The sequence below is a fragment of the Trichosurus vulpecula genome, chromosome 1, assembly GCF_011100635.1.
Source record: "Trichosurus vulpecula isolate mTriVul1 chromosome 1, mTriVul1.pri, whole genome shotgun sequence".
NCBI lineage: Eukaryota > Metazoa > Chordata > Mammalia > Diprotodontia > Phalangeridae > Trichosurus > Trichosurus vulpecula.
The window spans coordinates 433478451-433500137 of NC_050573.1; the positions used below are offsets into that span (position 1 = coordinate 433478451).

At 42.6% G+C, this 21687-nt stretch overlaps 1 protein-coding gene across 1 annotated transcript in view; it reads right to left on the bottom strand.

Moving 5' to 3' along the window:
• Positions 1–38: 38 nt before the first annotated feature.
• Positions 39–21687, bottom strand: part of CD180 (CD180 molecule) — a 33223-nt gene continuing 11574 nt past the window's right edge. Inside the window, exons 2-3 of the mRNA XM_036750054.1 lie at positions 9040–9206; positions 39–2206 (exon numbers count right to left, since the gene is read on the bottom strand). Coding sequence (XP_036605949.1) covers positions 481–2206; positions 9040–9206 — 1893 coding nt within the window. The 3' untranslated portion in view covers positions 39–480. The remainder of the gene's footprint in view (positions 2207–9039; positions 9207–21687) is intronic.

Below are 21687 nucleotides of genomic sequence, written 5' to 3' on the forward strand. Positions count from 1 at the left end.
AAAAGACAAAAACCTTTAAAAAAAATGGAAAAGCAGGGTTGTGTACTATTTATAGTGAGGAGAGCAAGAGAGATTGGAGGAAAATACCTGCTTCCTTTCCTGCAACAAAGTCATGGAAGAACCTAGTCTTTGAGAGAAGTGGGGGCAATGAGAAACCAGCAGAGGGAACCAAAGAGCCATGTCCTGAGGCTTGGTGGTGGGAAAAAGGGTGGGGGCAAGATGGCAGGCAGCCAGTAGCACTCCATTCTCTCACTAGTGTCTGTCCAGCTCACCCCACCACCAGAACCCTTGGGCCCACAGTGGTAAGTTCCTCTCGTGGTCTGCAGCATAGGAGCCCACTAGTACAAAAGAAAAAGAAAGTACTTAATCTCTATAGGATTCAGGAGTCAAGCTGAAAAGGCTGCTTAGAGGAAGCAGGGAGGGGACACCCACTTAGGGAAGGTCAGCGAGCATGCTTGCCTTTGCTGGAAACCTTCAAAGCTAAATGTTTTCATATTTTCTGATTATATAGCGTCGGCCTAAGACAATGGACGTAATGATGACCGTCAAAAGAAATAGCACCAGAAAGACGATCCCCACAGCTGAAGTGGCACAGGAGAGAGTCACGTTGGACAGCTTCACCCCCCTTAGAGCTGGGGGATCCCCACAGGTGGTCTCTTCAGGGTCTGAAATTTTGTGCAGATTTTCCTTGTACCATGTCAGAAAGTGAATATTGGAACAAGTACAGTCTAGGGGGTTGTGACTTAAATTAATGATGCTCTGCTGGGAAAAAACAGGTAGAAGACTAGGTGGAATGGTATGTATGCTGTTGGCTGCCAGGTTGAGATGAGTTTTGTTGAGATTGCTAAGAGCTGCCAAGCCTGACCCTGTCAGGCTGTTGTGCTGTAGGTCCAGGTACTTGAGTTTGCCGAGGCTTCCAAAGGCCTGCTGTTCCAGGGCTGTCAGGCTGCAGGATGACAGAATGAGGACCTGTATGCTGTCCACAGGATGGAGCAGATTGTCCTTTGTGAGGATCCCAGACTGAAAGGGATTCCCACTCAGGTCTAGATGTTGAAGGCCTTGCAGACCCACCAGGAGCTGAGGATTGCTGGTCTCAACAAGGCAGTTAGAGAGATTCAGGACCTGGAGGAGATGAAGATTTTGGAAAGGACTTGGGGAAGCATCAGTATGAAGATGTGTAAAGGAGAAGTCCAACACCTCCAGCTGAGGGCATTCTCCAAAAGCCTGGCCTTGGAGAGTTTGTGGCTCATTATTACTCAAGTTCAGATGCTGCAGATGAGACAGGTTCCTCAGCTGAGTATTACAGCAGGTGTCCGAGACAACTTTACTGTGACTTAAATCTAGGTGCAGAAGGTTTTCTAGTTTTCCTAAGCAGCCTGCACCAAAGTCTAGCTTATGTGTGTTGCCTTTAACATAAAGATGAGTCAGGTTGGGGAAGCTGGCAGCGTTGATTTGGCACAAATCATCAAATGCGTTTTGATTCAGCACTAATTTCTTAAGCTGATTCATCCCTTCAATGCCAGAGGGCAAACTATTCCAATGAGTTTCAGTCAGATCTAGCTCTTGGAGTCCCGTGAAGCATTGAAAAATGGCAACTGAGTTTGAGAAATAGCGGGACTGTATGTTAAGGGCTTCCACAGACGTATTACACAGCCCTTCCAGCATGTCTGGGCTTACATCTAGGTCATCTACATCGTGAAAGGACCCAAGCCAAAGAGTTTGAGTGATGGAATTCTGCAGCCCCTTTAACACAGTAGAAACGTCAGAGATCCCTCCAAAGTTCAAGCTTTGGAACGCAGTGGAGTGGAAAGCCCCATCTTCAATGTCCTGGATGTTATTGCCTTTCAAGTTAAGGCTTAAGTTGGTTGCGCGTTTCAAGGATGCTACATCTTCCTTAGTGATGTGATGTATGGCATTCAGTTCAAAGTCCAGGACTTTCAGGTTACGGGCAGAGAATGTTGAGGGGAGTTGAATGGATGAAAGATGATTACTACCAAGATGCAGAGTTTCCAAGTTTTCCAAATTCTGCATTGGAATAAATGTAACACTAGTCATGCCTGTTTGGGTTAAGGTGAGATGCTTCAGGGCCTTAGGACCCTGGAAAGCTGTGTCTGCCATAAATATCAGGGGATTTCCTGTCAGTACAATGGTGCTGAGGTCATCATTGTTTTCAAAAGCATCTTCATGTACCCAGTTAATTTCACACCTTAAAAAGATAGGAATGGAGAACAGAACAGTTAGAAGCAAATAAGCAAATGAATAGACAGACAGACAGACAGATGGATAGATAGATGGAAAGATGGATGGATAGATAGATGGAAGATAGATAAATGGATGGATAGATGGATGGATGGATAGGTAGGTGGATGGATGGATAGATAGAGAGATGGATGGATGGACAGACAGACAGACAGATAGATAGATGGATGGATAGATAGATGGATAGGTGCAGAGTTACAGCCCATAGGACCACAGATCTAGAACTGGAAAGGACCTTAAAGGTCATTTAATCCAAGCTTCTTATTTTACAAATGAGGAAACTGAGTCCCAGAGACATTAAACAGTTTGCCCAATGTCACCCAGAGAAGTGGCAGAGATGGAGTACGAACCCAGGTCCTGTTACTCCATATTCAATACTTTCATCTATCATGTTGCCTCCCAGACTAAACCAGGCCCTTAGGTACATACTGAAACCCACCCCACTATTGTTCCCCACAGAGGTGCTGCCCTTCTGGTTCTCCTAGTGGGAATTCTTCTCAAATGCCCTCCACTTCTGCAGCCTGTATCTGCTTTTTGTTTGCTGTCCAGAGGAGAGAAAATGCCACAGCTATATATAAAGAAACCTATATATATATAGCTATATATAAAGAAACTTGTCAGAGGATTCATCGAGTCTGCTGTCTGATGCGAGGAGGCTGCTGGAGTATCAAGTCATTTGGTGATACTTTTATGCTTAAAACAACACTTAAAAGCAATCTTAAGACTCAATGAACCCCAAAAGTGATCCCCTTAGGCCTACGATAAGAAAAGAAGGTCTGTGAGCCCAAAGGGAAATAACCAGCCATGTGTGAGTGGAAATGAGCCTTTTGGGGCAGATAATAATTACTGGAATTTCTATGGCCCTTCAAAGTTTGGAAACAGCTTTATTGGCATTTTCTCCCTGGAGCTTCACAACAACCCCGCGAGCTAAGTGCTGGAGGTTATTATCATTATTACTCCCATTTTACCGGTGAGATCACTGAGGCTTAGAGAAGGTAAGGTGACACAGTTAGTAAGTGGTAGAAGTAGGATTTGACTCTGCTTTTCTTCAGCTTCAGCACTCTTTCCACTAGGCCACATAGTCTTTCTACAGAGACCCAACTGCAGATGAATGGGTCAGTTCTACCCCAAAGCAACGGAATATTAACTGCCATTAAAAAAAAAGAAAAAAAGAAACACTAACCTATCAAGAAAGTGCTATTAGTTTTACAGCTCTTTTACATTTGCATTACTCATAGAGTGGTGATATTTCAATTAAAATGCTAAACTAGTCATCTTTGGTTAGATTTCATTATTTTGCTTATACTGCTTATCCAGACACTCCCATCTCCTGAAGCCACTTTCTCTGACTGTTCTCCTGCCTAGAATGCTAGTCCTCCCCCTGCCTTCCAGCTTCCCCGGCTTCCACAAAGCCCCAGCTAAAATCTCACCTTTTATAGGAAGGGTCTTTCCTCTTTCCAATTTATGCAACATGTCTGTACGTAGCTGTTCCCATACTGTCTCACCCATTAGATTGTAAGCTCCTTCAGAGCAGGGACTGTGTCTTTTGCCTTTCTATGTATCCCCAGAACTCAGTAGGTGCTTAATAAATGTTTGCTGGCTGATTACCATTCCCATTACCTACATGTATGATAAAAGGAATAAACAAAGCAATGACACTCAGAGGAAGAGCTTCAATAGCTATGAGTTAGAAATCCAGAGAAAGACAACAGAACTAGTTTCTGCTTGGAAAATATTTGATTCCTCCTGTTTATTTGGAAGTACCACTACTACCACTCGCAATCTGAATGGCCAAGAGCAGTTCCCTCCACTTGACCAGTGTTCCTTGACCCTTTTTGCAGATAAATACTTCCTTGCTAAAGAAAAGGTTCATCATGTGGAACTCGTCTGAAGATGGCCTGTTTACAGATGGTCTAAGCCATCTACAAGAGGCCAACACCTAACCAGGTACTGAGAAGCATCTTAAAAAGTAATGTTAATTTGAAAAGCACTTTTTAAAAAAGGTAGTTTGTAGATAAGCACTTTGAAAAAGCTTCGTTACTTGAAACATGTATTGATTCATTTATCAAACGGTTTACAAATAGGCCGCTAGACCATCTATCTACAAATCAGCCAGGACCTAACCAAGAGATTTTTGAGTTGATTTAGAAAGCTCTTAAAAAGGTAATTGAATGAATTTAAAAGTGTTTTGAAATGTAATGAATAAAACCACTTTTTGAACTAATAGTTTAAAATGAAGAATGTATATATGAAAATGAAAATAAATATACATATGAAAATAGTGTATATGTATGTGTGTCCATATAAAGATACCTTCATTCACATATATGTAATATACATATGTATAATTCAACTAAGAAATAATCATAGTAATACTTTTTTAGAATTAGTTTGTGAGCTAAACAGGGGTTATGTGAACATTTTTTATCCTGACTTTGCATTTCAGAATAAGGTCTTGTCTTATACTCTCCTATATGTCCGTTCCTTTCCAATTTGCCATGTAATATTTGAGTGTGCAATAAACATGTTATCTGTCCTGATGGGAGGACTGTGGAAAGAAGCATAAGCTAGGAAGCCAAGCCTCATGTTTCCATTCTTTCATAGACAATACAATTTTCCATGGCAATTAGCAATACCAATGACAACAATAATAATTGCTGGCATTCCTGTTGCATTTTGAAATTTACAAAGGGCTTTATCTAAATTATTTCATTTGACTTGACAAGAACCCTATTTTCCAGAATGAAAGAAAATTGAAAAAAATTGAAAAAAAAAGGAAAGAAAATTGTCCGAGAACATCCAGATCAGGTGATGTAGCACAGGAAGCCCAATTTTAGAGCCTACTTTGTTAATATGGTGGGCATTCTGAGGAAAGTAATGAAGAAACGAATGAGGGAGCTCACTAAGGGTGCTCCGGGAGCATCATTTCTGGGTTTGGGGAGGATCCACATTAATGAGCTAACACTTGTGTTTTCTGTACTTCTCTGGGTAGCTACAGTGGACCTTCTAGCACTGGTCAGTTGGCACCAGGGCACAGGCAGAATTTTCTGTTGCTCTTGGTGCCAAATCTACATAATCCTCTTTCTTTATACAATGTTGGTTGGTTGGTTGCTGTCCTTCTTACTCAAAGAATGACATCGCTTTGCCAGGTGAAGGCACAACGTGTCTGACTGTGGCTGATCAAACCAATAAGAGCTCGGAAGGCTCTACCACAGGTGGGGCACGAATAGTCCGTATGTAGGAATGGAAATGTCTCTAAATTTGTGCATCTTGTAGAGCCTATATTGGATTGCATGCTGTCTTGGGGAGGGGGGGTGAAGGGAAGGGAAGAAAAATTCAAAAACTTATGGAAGCCAGTGTTGAAAACTGAAAATAAATAAATAAAATATTAAAAAAAATTTGTGCATCTCATGTTTCTTTAGAGCTACTGCAATTCTACTCTGCTCATAGAGCACAGCGCCATCTTTGATGTGGGTATGCCATGCCAGGCCATCCTGTGCCAGTGCCTCCAATGTCTCTCATTATATAATGTTAGAGCTAGCAGGGACCTCAGAATTCATCTTGTCCAATACCCTCTTATTATAGAGGAAGAAACTGAGGATCCTGGAGGGGAAATTACTTACTTATTCAAAGTCACATAATGAATAGGTGGCAGAACCTGAAGCCAGGTCCTTTGGCTCCAATCAAAGTCCAAAGTGCTTGTCATTACTCCCAGCTTCCTCCCTCCACACCCCGCTGCCTCCCTCCTCGTGGAGCTTGATGCACTAGACAATGCTTAACAGGGGTTCTTCGATGATAAAGGTGAAAGTCATACCCACTTTTTAAACCCCTGGCCAGAGTGGGTCCATTGTAGCACCAGGAAAGAACACCAGGCTTGATATCAGGACGTGTCCAAGTTTGAATCTGGCTTCTGGAGCTTCCAGCTGTGTTAACACGGACAGATCACTTAACTTCTCTGATCCCTAATTTCTTCATCTATAAAATGGAACACTCTACTTGCTTCATAGGGCCATCATGAGGAGTGCCCTACTATTATGTCCAATACTTTGTTAACCACAAAGGGATATAGAAATAGGAGGTGTTGGTAATGTTGTCCATGTAAATGCCATGGATTTAGGAAGAAAGTATAGGAAATTTAAGCAAATTTCTAGAGTAATCCCAGAGAGTGTTTTTTTGCCACTTTCTTCCTATAGGAAGGGTCCATAAGAGAGCCCAGAGACATAGTGGAGAAAAAGACCCAAGAAGGAGACCTAGACTAGTGGTGTCAAACTAAAATAGCAATAGAGGCCACTAATCCGCACATAAGGATCCCTGCAGGTTGCATGTTGACTTAGAAAAAAAACTACATATTAACATTGTCTATGTTCTATTGCATTTTTATTTATTTTTGTTAAATATTTCCCAATTACATTTTAATCTGACCGGGCTGCGCTTGAGTTGCTGCCATATATGTGACACTTGTGTCTAGACTAAAAGTCAGAAGACGCGGATTTTAATCTGAATTCGAACAATATTTACTTAGTAACTTTGGGCAAGTTGCTTCATTTTTTTGGATCTCAGTTTTCCTATCTATAAAAACAAGGATAATTAATAATAATAATAAATCGTGCCCTTTAGAAACTATTATGAAAGTAATATAGCATAGTCAAAAAGAGTGCTGGTTGTCATCTTGGGACCTGCATTCAGATCTTGGTTCATCCACTTGTTTATGCAACCGTAGGAAATTCATTTAATCTCTCTGGGCTTCAGTTTCCTTAAATGTCAAATGATGAAGTTGGCAACACTGAATGACATGTAATTATAATGACCAAGCTTAACCTTGGAGAAGAGTTGAAAAAAATGTACCTCTGTCCTTTCATTGCAGAGTTGGGGAACCATGGGTCCAAAATATGGCATATCCTATCAGAAGTGATTGATGTATTAATAAGTTTTGCAAGACTGCTTTTTTCCTCCTTTTAAAATCTTTGTTATAAGGGATAGATAGGAGAGGAGGAAGGAAAATGTGTATGTGTGTGTGTGTGTGTGTATGTAGTATGTATGTATCTGTGTAGACACACGCACACATATAGCCATAAAGGTGATATAAAAATAAAAGATATCTTTTAATATAAGATTTTTTTTTTCAAAAAGAGGCAAGATGTTTTTAGAGTGCTTCAGCAGAAGTCTAGTTTGTTAGGGATGCTGTTGTAGAAGGAAGTCTTCCATTCCTGTTAGGTGTCAGCATACCAGCACACCAGTACACATACATGCATTTCTGTTATTTTTATTTTTTTAAATGAGAAGATTGCACTACATGGCTTCTAAGATCCCTTCCAGGTCTAAATCTATGATCCCATGATTAAATTAGTTAATGTGAACACTACTTTAAAGTGACGCTAGGGATTGGGAAGTGGAGGGGTGGGGGAGATATCCCCCTTTCTTGCGGAGGCCTACATTGTTCTTTGTATGGGGTCCTAGGAGCAAAAGCTCTGTCATGGATCAGGACAGCGTTTAATGGGACCAGGAGGAATGGGAGCCACAAAATGATGATTTGAAGTAGCATTGTCAAAATAAAACAGAAATGGATCATTGCTGGCTGCATCTGGTCTTAGAAAACCACAAGTTAACATTATCTGTGTTGTACTGTATTTTTATTTATTTTGTTAAACATTTCCCAATTACTTTTTAATATCATTCAGAACACAATCTGGAGTAGGCTGACAGTCTGCCACCTCTGCTGGACCTGAGGTGATCATGGACAATCACCACCATTTTTGTGACATCTCTTCCTTTCCCTTCTGCTTCAAACATTTTACCTTCTACCTGTGGTCATTCCAATAGTTCTCATCAAAGTACCCTTTGTTCTGTATAACCTGATTCCATCTAGCTAATAATAAAATGCCTTGCATTTACATAATGCTTTAAGGTTGCAAAATGGCGTGTGTGTTGTGTGTGTGTCTATCTTATTTGAATCTCACAAAAAACCCTTTGAGGCAGTTGCTTTTGTTATCTCTACTTTACAGATGTAGAAAACTCAGCCTGAGAGAGGGTGAGCCCAGTGGCTCACATCTCGTAAGCATCTGAGGCAGAATATGAACACAAGCCTTGCTGACTCTAGGTCTAACAATCAATCTACTATGGCACCTGGAATGTTGGAGCCTGCTGAGGGACATGGCATATTTTTCTCCTGCCCACACCTCCTGAGGGATCCTCATCCATGGGTGCCAGATATAGGGCATGGAGTTTTTTTCCCCTAAGCCTGTGATTTCATCAGTACGGGAATCTGGTTGATCTAAGCATCCCTTCAGCTGATGAATATCAGTCAATCATTTGATGATCTTTAAAAGTTGCCTGGGTAGCTGATGGGTCAGTGGATAGAATGCCAGACCTGGAGTCAGGATGATTCATCTTTCTGAGTTCAAATCTGGCCTCAGGCTAGACACTTATTAGCTGCGTAGCCCTAGGCAAGTCACTTAACCCTGTTTGCCACAGTTTCCTCATTTGTAAAAAGAGCTGGAGAAGGAAATGACAAACCGCTCCAGTAACTTTGCCAAGAAAACCCCAAATGAGGTCACAAAGAGTCAGACAAGACCTAAACAACTGGACGATAGCAATAATTGCCTAGGGCACAGAGAGTGACTTGCCCAAGGTCATACAGCTAGTATTCGCAAGAGGCAGGACTAGAACACAGATCTTACTGACTTCAGTGCTAGCTGTTTAGCTGCTTCTCTGTGCTGCCCCTCAAGGCGTATAATTGCTCCATGAAAACACGGCAGTCACCTAGGAAAATGATCTATTTACCTGGTTAAATCTAAGTAGACCAAGTCTCTGAGCCTGCTGAAGGTTGAGCTTTGGAGGTCAGGGAGAAAGTTAAAACCGAACTCAAGGAATTTCGTTGTGGCTGGAAGACTTTCAGGAATCTCTTCAAGTCCTAGGTTTTCACAGTTGTAGGTCAGGTTGGCCACAACCTGTTGGAAGGAACAAAAGATCTCAGTGCTTGAGTCAGAGGACCCAAATTCTCTGACTCTAGAGACAGTGTTCTTTCCAGGGTACCATGACATCTTCCAATCAGGAGGATAAGAAGGGCCATTTACATTCAGCCAAGGCTACATTGACGATTTAGTGGTTAATCAAAGGAACACATATTTAGAGGACAAAGGGAACTCAGTGGCCTCCTAAGTCAACCCTTTGTTTTACAGATGAGGAAACTGAGGCCAGTTTCACTGAGAATCATCCCCTTATTACTTGAAGCATGTGTTTAAGTCCCAGACATAAGAGAAATAGAACAGCTCTGTAAACTCGTGGAGGTACTTTAAACATTAATAACAACGTACGTACCTGCCCCAGCATGGGTATTTTGTGACCACAATGGTACGTGTTGTACTAATGCTTCTGAACCTTGGAGTCCTCATTCTCTCTCACCACCATGTCTAATCAATTACCAAGTCTTGTCAATTCTACCTACTTAACATCCCTCATCTATGTTTCTTTCTTGCCACTTGGAGGACAGTACTTTAGTTCAGGCCCTTATCACAACTCACAGGGCTTTACAATCAGCTCCTAATTTGTCTCCTTTGTAATCCAATCTCTCCCTTCTCCAATCTCTCCTCCACATAGCTGCCAAACAGCTATTCCCAAAGCATAGACCTACCCACTTCACACTCCCACTAAAAACATCTTTAGTGGCTCCCAATACCTCTATAAAATACAAATTAATACAAAACAAATAACATAATAAATAAAACCATTTGAACAATGTTGGTATTTAAAATGCTTTACAATCTGGCTCCTGGACAGCTAGGTGGCAAAGTGGATTTAGAGTGGTGGGCTTTGAGTGAGGAAGACTCATTTTTCTGAGTTCAAATCCAGCCTCAGACACTTACTAGCTGTGTGACCCTGGGCAAGTCACTTCACGCTGTTTGCCTCAGTTTCCTCATCTGCCAAATGACCTGGAGAAGGAAATGCCAAACCACCCTTGTAGCTTTGCCAAGAAAACCCCAAATAGAGTCATGAAGAGTGAGACAGAGTGAGACAACAAAGAAGTCAGGAAGACTTGAGTTCAAGTTCCACATTCTGACACATCCTGACTATATGATTCTAGACAAAGTCATTAACCTCCCAATGCCCCCAGGTAGGGGCATAATTGCATAATAATTGCTATTGTGTATTGGTGAAGGAGTCTCCCACATAGGAGCTAAAATCACAAAATCCGGAACCCCTCCCCCCCCAATTTAAGAGAGATTGAAGCCCAGGAGAAATGTTTTCGGTTCAGAGGCTTCGTACTAATCTGATTAACTTTACCCAAGACTGTCTTCAGTCCATTCAGCGAGACCCGATGAACGTTAACCTTAGTGGAACACCTGTTCTAGCCTGCCCTATGCTTTGGAGGCTTGGAGGGGATGGTCCATCCCTTCGACCAGAGCCAGGACCGCAGTGTGGCAAAACTAAGCCCTGAGCGGGCAGTTACTGACCAGCAGAGCAGGGGATCTGTGCAAATGTGGGATCACAAGGCTGCACACAAGTGGGGCAGTTCACCTGCAGGGAGATGAGGCAGAGAAAGAGTGCATAAGACAGGCAACCCTGGTCCAAGGCATCCCTTTTCAGATAAGAGGCAAGCAGATGATGCAAAGGATTCAGAGAAGGCAACCCAAGATACAGGCTACAGCGGAGCCTGGACAAGCTTAGCCCAGAAGGGAGGCCAGCTGCTCCAGGGAGAGGGCTGGGGGCTGGGGGTTAGGGGGGAGAACAAGCATTTATTAAGCTCCTGTTTTATACCAGGCACTGTGCTAAGAATCTCACAAGTATCTCATGTGATCCTCAAACCACCCTAAGAAGTAGGTGCTATGATTATCATCTTAATTTTACAGTTGAGGAAACTGAGGCAGACAGAAGTTAAATCACTTGTCCAGGTCATACAGCTGACAAGCCTCTGAGGCTGGATTCAAACTCAGGTTTTCCTGACTCTAGGCCCAGCATCTATCCTTCGTGCCACTTCTGCTTCAGGGATAGCGGAGAGCTGCACCTGGAGTCAGAGGGTCTGGATTTAAATCTTGTCTTGCTAATTAAAATTCTGGGCAAGCCTTTGATCCCTCTTCTTACCTCATGGGCCCGTTTTGCCTCGTTTTCTTTTTTCTTTTTTTTTGCAAGGGGGAAGGCAGGGCAATTGGGGTTAAGTGACTTGTCCAAGGTCACACAGCTAGTAAATATGTCAAGTGACTGAGGCCAGATTTGAACTCAGGTCCTCCTGACTCCAGGGCTGGTGCTCTACTCACTGCACCACTTAGCTGCCCCACTTTCATTTTCTTATATGTAAAATGAGTGACTAGATAACCTCAGAGGGCCTTTCAGTTCTAAATCTCTGTGCCTGGTAACTGAGGATAATTGAGGAATATGGACCAAAGCTCAAACAACAACTGTTTTCAGGAAATGGTGTCAGGGATGGGTTTCTTTTTCATTTTTGGAACCAATTGCTAGCACAGCGTCCTGCACAGAACTGGAATGTGATAAATGCTTGTTGAGTCAGATTCTGAAGAATAGTGGGTGTTCAAATGAGGCTAGTTCAATGTGTCACTGTCGGGGAAGGCCTCACTGACCGCCCCTTCTCTTCTCCCCCTTTCCCCCTCTCAGCTGCCCACCACCCCCTCCCCACTCCCCAGTACTTAGGTTGATTACACAGGATTTCTAGGCCAGCAGACAAACTTTTCCCTATGGACTTATCCTCCCTAAGGGTCTCATAGCAAGGCCAGCAGACTAGTTGTGTTTAAACGCAAAAACAAAATATGAATATTTATCAACTAGACACCAGCCTTTTAGTGATGCAAAGTCCGTCCTTCTCATATTAGCCCCAATATCAATACCGGCACAGAAACCCATAATACAGCAAGTAACAGTGCTTCCCTTTTCCTCTCTCTCCTCTTCCTTCTCCCACTCTCCTTTCCCTCAATCTTCCCTTTTTCTCCTATCCTTTTAGCTCTAACTTCATCCCCTCCCTTTCCCTCCTGTTCTCCCCATCTTTCCCTTCCCCTTCTATTCTTTCTCCCCTCCCCCCATTCCCTTTATTTCCCCCTCCTCCTTACTATGACGTGAGTTGCTGCCTGTAGAGGCAAGAGGCAAGAAAGCAGCTCTGAGTCACCACACTCCATCCCCCATCGAGCCTGCCTGGGCCAGATAATGACCTGCTCCAGCTTCCTGTTCCCCTGGGCTCAAGATCAGCATTTCCCTCATGAGAATCTTGAGATTACCCATGCCTCCAATGCATGACCTTTACTGAGGAGACCAGGCCTGCCATGCTAATTGCCTCATACTACTGCTCACTCATAGAGATTACTGCTGATCTGGGCACCTGTACCAAGGGAAGTATGAGTAAGTCATAGAAAGGAAGTCAGATTTCCCTCTTAATCACATGGATGAGATGGAAGCATTATAACTGTCACTAATGAAAATTGTATATTTATATCTATTTGTAATTCATTCATCATCTTACGTAGACCTCAGTCCTTAGGGACCTCTATGAATTCTCAGCATGTTTTTGAAATGCACACTTTGCATTTCAAACTCTGATTTGGCTGACTGACTGCTGTGGGGCAACCCACGTGGGCAGCAGCTCCCAGGTGCCAGCCCCTGTATGCAGCACGAGCCTCATAGCTATTGATACACAGCTGCTGCCACAGCTGGGCTGCCCTGGTTCTCTTCTCCCTCACCCACCAGGGGTGCTCCTGGGCCCTCACTCTGCTGTTCCTGCTGGGGCACACAGGAGCAAGAAAAGATACAGCAGAATTTGTCTGGCTCCATTATGACCTGGCAGCAGGAGGCTTTAAGGCAGCAACAACTCCCTTCTCCTCTTGTGTTTGTGAGGGCTCCAGGGTCTAAATAAATCCAGACCTAATCCTCACCTGACCCACACTAAGTTCTTTCCCTCACTGGGATACAGAGAGAGAAGCCTGGAAGAAATGCCTAGCTCTCTAATGGGGCTCAACGAGAGGCCTGGGCACACTTTTGAGACTATGGCCGAGTAGCCAAAGGAAGAGAAGCCCCCTCCATATCCAGCCCATGAAGAAGGCAGGTCAGACTCAGTTTCTCAAGGAAATTAGAGTTTAGGGCAATGGAGAGTAACAGGAAATACACTGAATTCTGCAACTGTATGAAATAAAATCCAATTAACTGCAAATGGTACAATTTAGCAGGTTTTATTTCCCCTGCGCTCATTTTTTAAAAGGACAAAAAGACAAACCACAAGGTCATATATGGTATCCTAGATCTACAATTGGACAGGACCTAAGACCATCTAGTCTAAAACCATCTTTTTATAGGTGAGGAAATGGCCCAGGGGAGTTAAGTGAACTGCCAAGGTCCACATAGCATCGTAGAAGTCACCCAACCTTTCTCGTTATAAAAATAACTTGCCCACAGTCACACAGGGAGTAAGAGGGATAGCCAGTATCAGAACCCACCTCTTCTGACTCCAAATCCAGTTTGCAGGCCACTACCCCAACTGGGGTCCCCCAGACGGACTAAGGATGGGAATACCCAAAGCACAGATCAATGCACCCCAAGATCAGTGCCCATTTGAGCTGATGGAGGGGAACAAATACTGCACTTCTAGTCAATAGATCTGGACTTGAGCCTCTCATAGTTACTGCCTACATGGTTCTGGATGGACATGACCCTTAACCTACCTCAGCCTCAGTGTCCTCATCTGACAGTAACAATACTTGTTCTGTCAACCTCAGAGAAAGAATTGCCTTGTCAGCTCTAAGGAATTTTATAAACAAAAACTAATGAGTCTATATTTCCAATACTGGACAATCATAATAAATTAATCGTAATTAATAATCATAAGTGATGTTCATAATGATTACCCTTAGCCACTACAAATTCTGAAATATCGAAAAGATACCTCATTAAATGATGGCCGTTCTCCCGTTGTCACTGAAGCAGGAAAGCAAACTATAACATTTGGGAGGTTCATAACCACAAATTCTCTAATGGATATTAGAGGTGGCTAGGCTGAGGCACCTAGGTGGTAGAGTGTGTAACACTGCTGGGCTTGGAGTCAGGAAGACCTGAGGTCAAATCTTGCCTCAGACTGACTGGCTATGTGACCCTGGGCGAGTCATTTATCCTTTGTTTGTCTCAGTTTCTTCGTTTGCAAAATGAGAATAATGAGCTATCCCAGTCTTGTTGTATCACAGGCTACAGGGGAGGCTGGCCAGGCTCACCCCAGAAGGGAGACCAATCACTCGTTAAGTTCCTGTTTTGTGCCACGAGTATCAAACGAAAAACTATTTGTAAAGCCCTTTGCGAATCTTAAAAGCACCATATAAATCCAACTGTTACTATTTCTGTTATTTTCAAAAGAGCTATAGTCACAGCACCCAGAGTAAATGTGTAGAACGTTAAGTGACCCTGAAGATAGCCTGAGTGGATGATCAGCCAGAGGAAGCATGAGAGGGGAGCAGGCCTGGCAGAGAGCAGCAGAAGACATTCCAGCTTTGTATCAGTGATAGGAGTTGCCCTTCCATGCGTATGCTGTGGTTAGACATTCACATGTACATCCCTTCATATATGGACACCTATGTAATCCCTTTTTGTGAATATCCTCCACACAATCTCTGTAAAGGTATGCAGTTTACAAGGGGTGTTTATGTATTTGTTGAAGATTGAGATTGAGATTGGGAAACAAGAATACTCTATTATTATTTATATCGCTCTTTTATAAAATGCCTTTGTGATGAACTGAATATGTCATCTGGCTGATTAGTTAAAAGCAAAATACTTTGATGGGGGCTTGTGAGTTGTGGTTTGGAAAGGATTCTGACCCACAAAATATGTAGAACTTGAAGTAGCTAACTCAAGTCCTGTGGTTTACGTAGTTTTGCATGTTTCCATGGTTTCCTACATAGTTGTTTCACAAATTCATGGCTCTGTAACTAACAAAATGAGTAAGTGGGGGCTTAAGCTAATCAATATGAAAAGACATTTTAAAATAGAATTATAAAAATATTAGGTAGAGCTTAGTGTGCAATAATTATTGGAACTTTGAACTAAATTTTTATATATTTATACATTTTATATATATATATATTTTATATATTTGTATATTTTTTTATTTTTTTACCCATTATTTCTTTAGAAGCCTGAAGACTGATTCTCTGCTGTTTCTGACCCACTCTCCTTTCAGATTACTTTCCCCCTATTCTGTATTTTTATATGTACCTAGTTCAGAATCCAAACTTCACAGAACAAATCCCCTTAAGAAAAGGATTTGTTCTGTAAAACTTGGACTCAGTCAAAAGACCAAACCCAAGGACCTAGAAGGCCTCCAGGCTGCAGGTTTCTCACCCTTGAAATTATTTATATAGCTTTTGTTCCATTATAACTTGAGCTTCTTGAGGGCAGGGACAATTTTTTACCTTTCTTTTATCTCTAGTGATTAGCATAGTACAAGGCCCATAGTAGATGTTTAATAAATGCTTGTTAACTGTCAGACTCTGCACCTTCACAAATATATGTCATAAGAACAACAATCCACATTTACATAGATAATAGCCCTTTTGCTTTGAATATTCAAGGGAAATCTATACCCCATGCCACCTGGGGGCTAAGAGACAAGAGTGTGTGGTCCTGTTGAGAATTGCCAGGTGTTGGAGGCCAACCCACTGGAGCACTAGGAGAGAAGAGGAGGCTGGGTTACAGGTTTTGGACAGCATGGTTTTGGGGTGCTTGTGCTACCTGTGGGCTCCAAGTTTGATATGTTGATAGAACAAAGTTTGTGTACTTATGAACAGCTGTTTTTGTTTTTTGATGACTTGTAATATTATCCTGCGATCAGGGTATTATCATCTTCAAGAAAATGAGTTAGGTCTACAATATTCCAAATTCTTCACATTCAACAACCACTCTACCCCTTACTCCCACGGTAAGCCTTAATCCCCTGGCCTTGCATGTTACTGGACTGCTAATGTTCAACTCTGAGTGACCTCCACTACCAGATTGCTGTGTTCCTGTTCCCTGGCTGCCCAGAATCCTTGGAGAGAGCTATGAAATCATGATGATTTCACCTGCTATAAATTTATGGAGCGTAACTTCATCTAGACCTTCACAGTTGCAGGACAATCCTTCTTTTCAACTCTCATCGATTCTCCATGTTGTTTTCCACAGGAGCTGTTTCAAACCTTTTCCTGTCTTCCAAAACATATAACATCCCTCACCCCTTACGCACATATCCGATGATCTAGCCTCCGATTTCACTTAGAAGACTGAGGTCCTTTGAAGTAAGCTTCCTCAACTCTCCTGCTCTGTAACTTAAAACTTGTGAGTATCTTTACCCATTCTCTCTTCCTTCCCTCTTGTCTTACGATGAGGCAGCCCTACTCCTTGCCAAGATGAATTCATCTGTGCCCTTGATCTCATCCCTTCTGCCTACTCTTGAACCATACTCAAATTATTCCCTAGTCTCTAAAGCAGCTTCCACCTTTCTCTCTTCATCTGCTCTATGCCATTTGCATAAGCTTCCCCAAATTGCTTTTTAAAAGTCTTTCCTTAGCTCACCCACGGGTATTATGGGAATAAGTGATTCGGGAGGGGTTATAGAATGACAGGAGTGCTAACACAACTTTGGTGGGGCTATGGATTAGTAATAGCATTCAGGGAAATAATTTGGAATTATTCAAAGAAAGTCACTAAAATGTCCATCCCCTTTGCCTCAGAGATCTCAGTGCTGGGCATATCCCAAAGAAATCAAAGTCAGAAACAAAGGTCCAAAATATGCCAAAACATTTATAAAAGCACCATTTTTAGTAAAGCAAAGAACCAGAAACAAAGTTCACCTCCACTCATTAGGGAAGGAATAACTAAACAAATTGTGGCACATGAGCGTGATAGTGGCATTATGAGATAGCTGCCTTATGAGAAACAATGTAACGAAGACTACAAAGAGACAAGAGAAGACTTAAATGAACTGATGTAAAGTGAAGTAAGCAGAACCAGGAAAACAACCAAGTGGATGGAAAGAAAAACAACAGCTGTTCAATTTAAAAATGGAAACTGAAGATTGTAATGCAATTATAATGACCCAAAGAAGAGATGTGAGCGGAGAACTCTGGATGCGAAATGACACATTCTCTTCTATTGGACTGCATTGAGGTATTAGTTTTGCTGAATAGCTTTTTTCTCCCTTTTCTTTTTATTTGTTATAAAGGATGGCTCTCTGGATAGGATACGTTAGAAAATGAAGGTGGCAAAGAAACAGAAGATATCAATAATATTTTCAAAAGGAAATCACAAGAAACTTCAGTTTACATTTTATGTCATTTTATTACCCCCTCATTTTTCAAACTCATCCTGTCCCAAAGTGGATTTACTACAGAATCTTTCGTTGTTTTGGGGTCATTTTTCAATTGTGTCTGACTCTTAGTGACCCCACTTGGGTTTTTCTTGACAAAGGTACTGGAGTAGTTTGCCATTTCCTTCTCCAGCTCATTTGGCAGATGAAGAAAACAGCAAGCAGGGTGAAGTGACTTGCCCAGGGTCACGCAACTAGTAAGATAGACTCTTAGGATCATTCATGCGGTGCTGGAGGAACCTAGAGTCAGGAAGACTCCTCTTCCTGAGTTCGAATCTGGCCTCAGACACTTACTGCTGAAATCATCATTTCTGGCCCATTTCAAACACCACATCCTCCAGGAAGCTTCCGCTCTTCCTCCTAGTGAGTCCTCCTTTCAGATACTCAACAGCACTGCTTTTATAGACTTGCCCTATGCCATCTCATATTACAGCTGTAAACAGGTGCTGTGATGATGACACATTTACACGGCACTTTAAGGTTTGCAAAACACTTCACATACTTTATCTCATTCTCTTCTCACAACAACCCATGAGGTAGATATGGTACTGCAGGTATAATCTCCATTCTACAGATGAGGAAACTGAGGCACAGAAAAATTAGTTGACATATCCGTGATCACACACATAGTATGAATTGGAGGCGGAATTTGAGGTTTCCCTTCTTCTGCCCTCTACCTACTGTGTCACACTGCTTCTCTATCTGATCATTTAACTACCCCTGACTAGACTGTGAGTTCAGGCAAGATAGGTGTATTTAAGCATTGTATGTCTCTGAGGAAGAGGCAGCCTACAGTGGTGCTTACAAAGCTGACCTTATAGTCCAAAAGATCTGGGTTCAAATCCTGCCTCTGACATACTATGTATGATCCTGGACAAGTTACTTAACTTCTCAGTTCCTGAGCCCTGAGAGTCTCTAAGACTGTAAGTTGCTGAACAGCTATCAATCTGTATCAGTGGGAGTTTCCTTTTTGAGGGGAAGGAAGGAAACAAGGATTGATTATGTGCCAGTTCCGTGCTAAGCGATTTTACAAATATTATCTCATCTGATGCTCACAACAATCTTGGGAGGGAGGTGATATTATAATCATCCTCATTTGACAGTTTAGGAAACTGAGGTAATCCGGTTAAGTTTGGAGGGTCACTCAGCTAGTATCTGAGGTAGAATTAGAACTCAGGTCTTCCTGACTCCAGGTCCAGTGCTCTATCCACTGAAACCACAGGTTCCCTCTCCCTCAAACAAAACAAAACTCTCTCCCAGTACTTTGCATAGAGCAAATAATAAATGTGGCTCTTCAGTCATTTTCAGTCATGTCCAACTCTTCATAACTCCTTTCTGGGGTTTGCTTGGCAAAGATTCTGCAGTGGTTTGCCATTTACTTCTCCGGCTCATTTTTCCAGATGAGAAAACCGAGGCAAACAGGGTTAGGTGACATGCCCAGGGTCACACAGCTAGTAAGTGTCTGAGGGCAGATTCGAACTCAGGTCTTACTGACTTCAGGCCAGGTGTTCTATCCACTGTGCCACCTAGCTACTGGTTTAACATTATAAGTGGTAATAAAGGTGGAAAGTGCTGGTGATACATGGGTAAAGGGAGAGAACAGCCCTTGAGTGAAATTCAAAGGATGCTAAACTGGAACTTGATTTCAACGCAAGCAAGCAGAAAGAAAAGACAGATGGATCTAAAAGAGTTAGGAACACAGTAGGAAAAAAAAAAAGCAAAATAAAGTCCTGATTGAAAAATGCAAATGAACCCCCATGGGGAAAGACAACTGAAAATACATACGCAGCACTCAGTGAGTGAGTGATACCTTAGGTCAAAAAAACAAAAAGCTCCTGCTCTGAGATCACCTTGGAGAAACTTTGAGAGAGTGAGGTTCTGAGCTGCCTCTCATAGGGGGTGGGTAGACAATGAGGGGCTCCCTTGATCAATGGAGGGTGGGATGCCACAGATACAGGGCAGCCCTGCTCGTTGTGAGGCCAGCCAGAACCTTTCCTGCCAAGTACTAGACAGGGTCACACCCTGACTACTCCGGTCCGCTTGTAAGAAGCCAGAGCAGAGAGGGTAAGTCAAGAGGAAAGCAGAAAACACCCAGAATAGAAAGAGGAAGTCCCCAGGACTGCTTAAAGGAGTTAAAGAGGGATAAACAGTGGAGGCTGGCAGCATTGGCAGTAGCTGACCAAAAGGCAAAAGTAGCTTCTGTGTCTGGGTTTCTGCCCACATTTTCACTCTCTCCTGCTATCACCAGCCTAAATCTGACTCCTCTGGAAACCTGAGCACCCATCCTGCCTGGCTCTCTGGGTCTGGGATCCCTGCTTCCTTTAATGTGAGAGTCAGAGCAGCCAAAGTGCTTTACTATGGCACTTTTTTGAAGTAGCTAAGTGGCATGATAGAATCAGTGCCACATTTGGAGGCAGGATAGACTTGACCTGGAATCCTGCCCCAGACCCTTACTAGCTGCATAGCCCTGGGCAATTCACGTAAACACTTCCTGCCTCAGTTTTCCAATCTGAAAAATGGGGTTAATAAAGCACCTACTTCACAAAGTTGTTATGAGGATCAATGAGAAAATATATGTAAAGTGCTCTGAAAACCTTAAAGCTCTATACAGTTATCCCTTCCATATCATGACTTTCACCATTGTGGTTTTGATATATCATAGGTTGGCATAAGAAATTAAATAGGGATTTCTTGGGAGTTTTGTGGAAGCTGCATATATGTGAAGGCCAGTAAATGAAATGAAAAAGGTTTAGAAACTGCATAAAATATTTGTATAATATTGTATAGTATCAATGTATTTTATTTTTTAATGCCATAATAATTCAGACTTCTTCTCTGGTATGGAGGGAGGGCCAAAAGAATTTACTTGGATTTTCCAGGGGCAACTGTGGTGGCACCATGCCCATAACCCCCTTGATGTGGAAGAGATAACTCTACCTGTGGAGTTAGGGGTCAAATCCAGGTTGGTTTTGTTTGTTCTCCGTTCTGGAAGAGGACCATGACATCAGGGAGGCGATGCCATGACATGCAACTGAATTGGATTTAAGTGAGGGAGGGCTGTGCAAAGTCACCAGCCTCACTTTCTCCTCCAGAGGCATCTGAGTCCTGTGGCAAGATATAGATCAGCAGGACTGGAGATGGCCTGGGTCAAAATCAATTGAAGGGAGAGAAAGAATGGAAGACAGCCATAGGGAAAGATATTCTCCAGTTTAACTCAATCTGACCTTGACAGAAGGAGGCACACAAAGCCTTTCTCCCTTTCTCCCACCCACTCCCAGATGTATTAAACACAGTTTAGTAGGACATTTTCTCATTGTTCAAGTCTGTCTTGGCTGTGGGAGTAGAGGGTGGTAAAGGATACTTTGGCACTCAATGAAGACCAAATTGCTTTGATTTTGCAGCACAAACTCCTCCTCTTCCTTACAAAACAAACAAAACAAAGGAAGGAAACTAAAAAAAGGAAATAAACTGAGAGACGCAGAGGTACCATTTCCTAAAAGCAAGGTTAGCTCAAGCAAAAATATGAAGCTTATTTTCTGGTTCCTCCAGCTGCCCATTTCTACCTCCAAGCTTCCTGAGTGGTGCCCATTCTACGCTCTCTTCCCTGGTGCCAAAACTCCTGCTTTCTCTCCTCTCTCTTAGAATCATAGACTTTGAGAAGGAGAAGCACCACCTGAGAGGTTGCTTTCCCTGAACTCCTTACTGTATAACTGAAGAAACTGAAGCCCAGGGAATTTGTGACTTGCCTGACATCATTCAGTTAATAAGAAGGAAAGCCAATGCTGCAATTTGAGTCTCTTGACACTTGGCCTAGTTCTGTACCCTTTTCAGTATCCCTCTTATTAACTCAAAATTATGGTGGAGATCAGATGAGATAAAGTAGGCACAGGGCTGCAAACCTTGAAACACTATATAGATGAGAACTGTCGTTGTTATTCGGTCAAATCTGACTCTTTGTGAGCCTGTGGACCATAGGTTGCCGATACTGGCCATGGAGTTTTCTTGGCAAAGATACTGGAGTGGTTCGCCATTTCCTTCACCAGCGGATTAAGGCAAACAGAGGTTAATGACTTGCCCAGGGTAACTCAGCTAGTAAATGTCTGAGG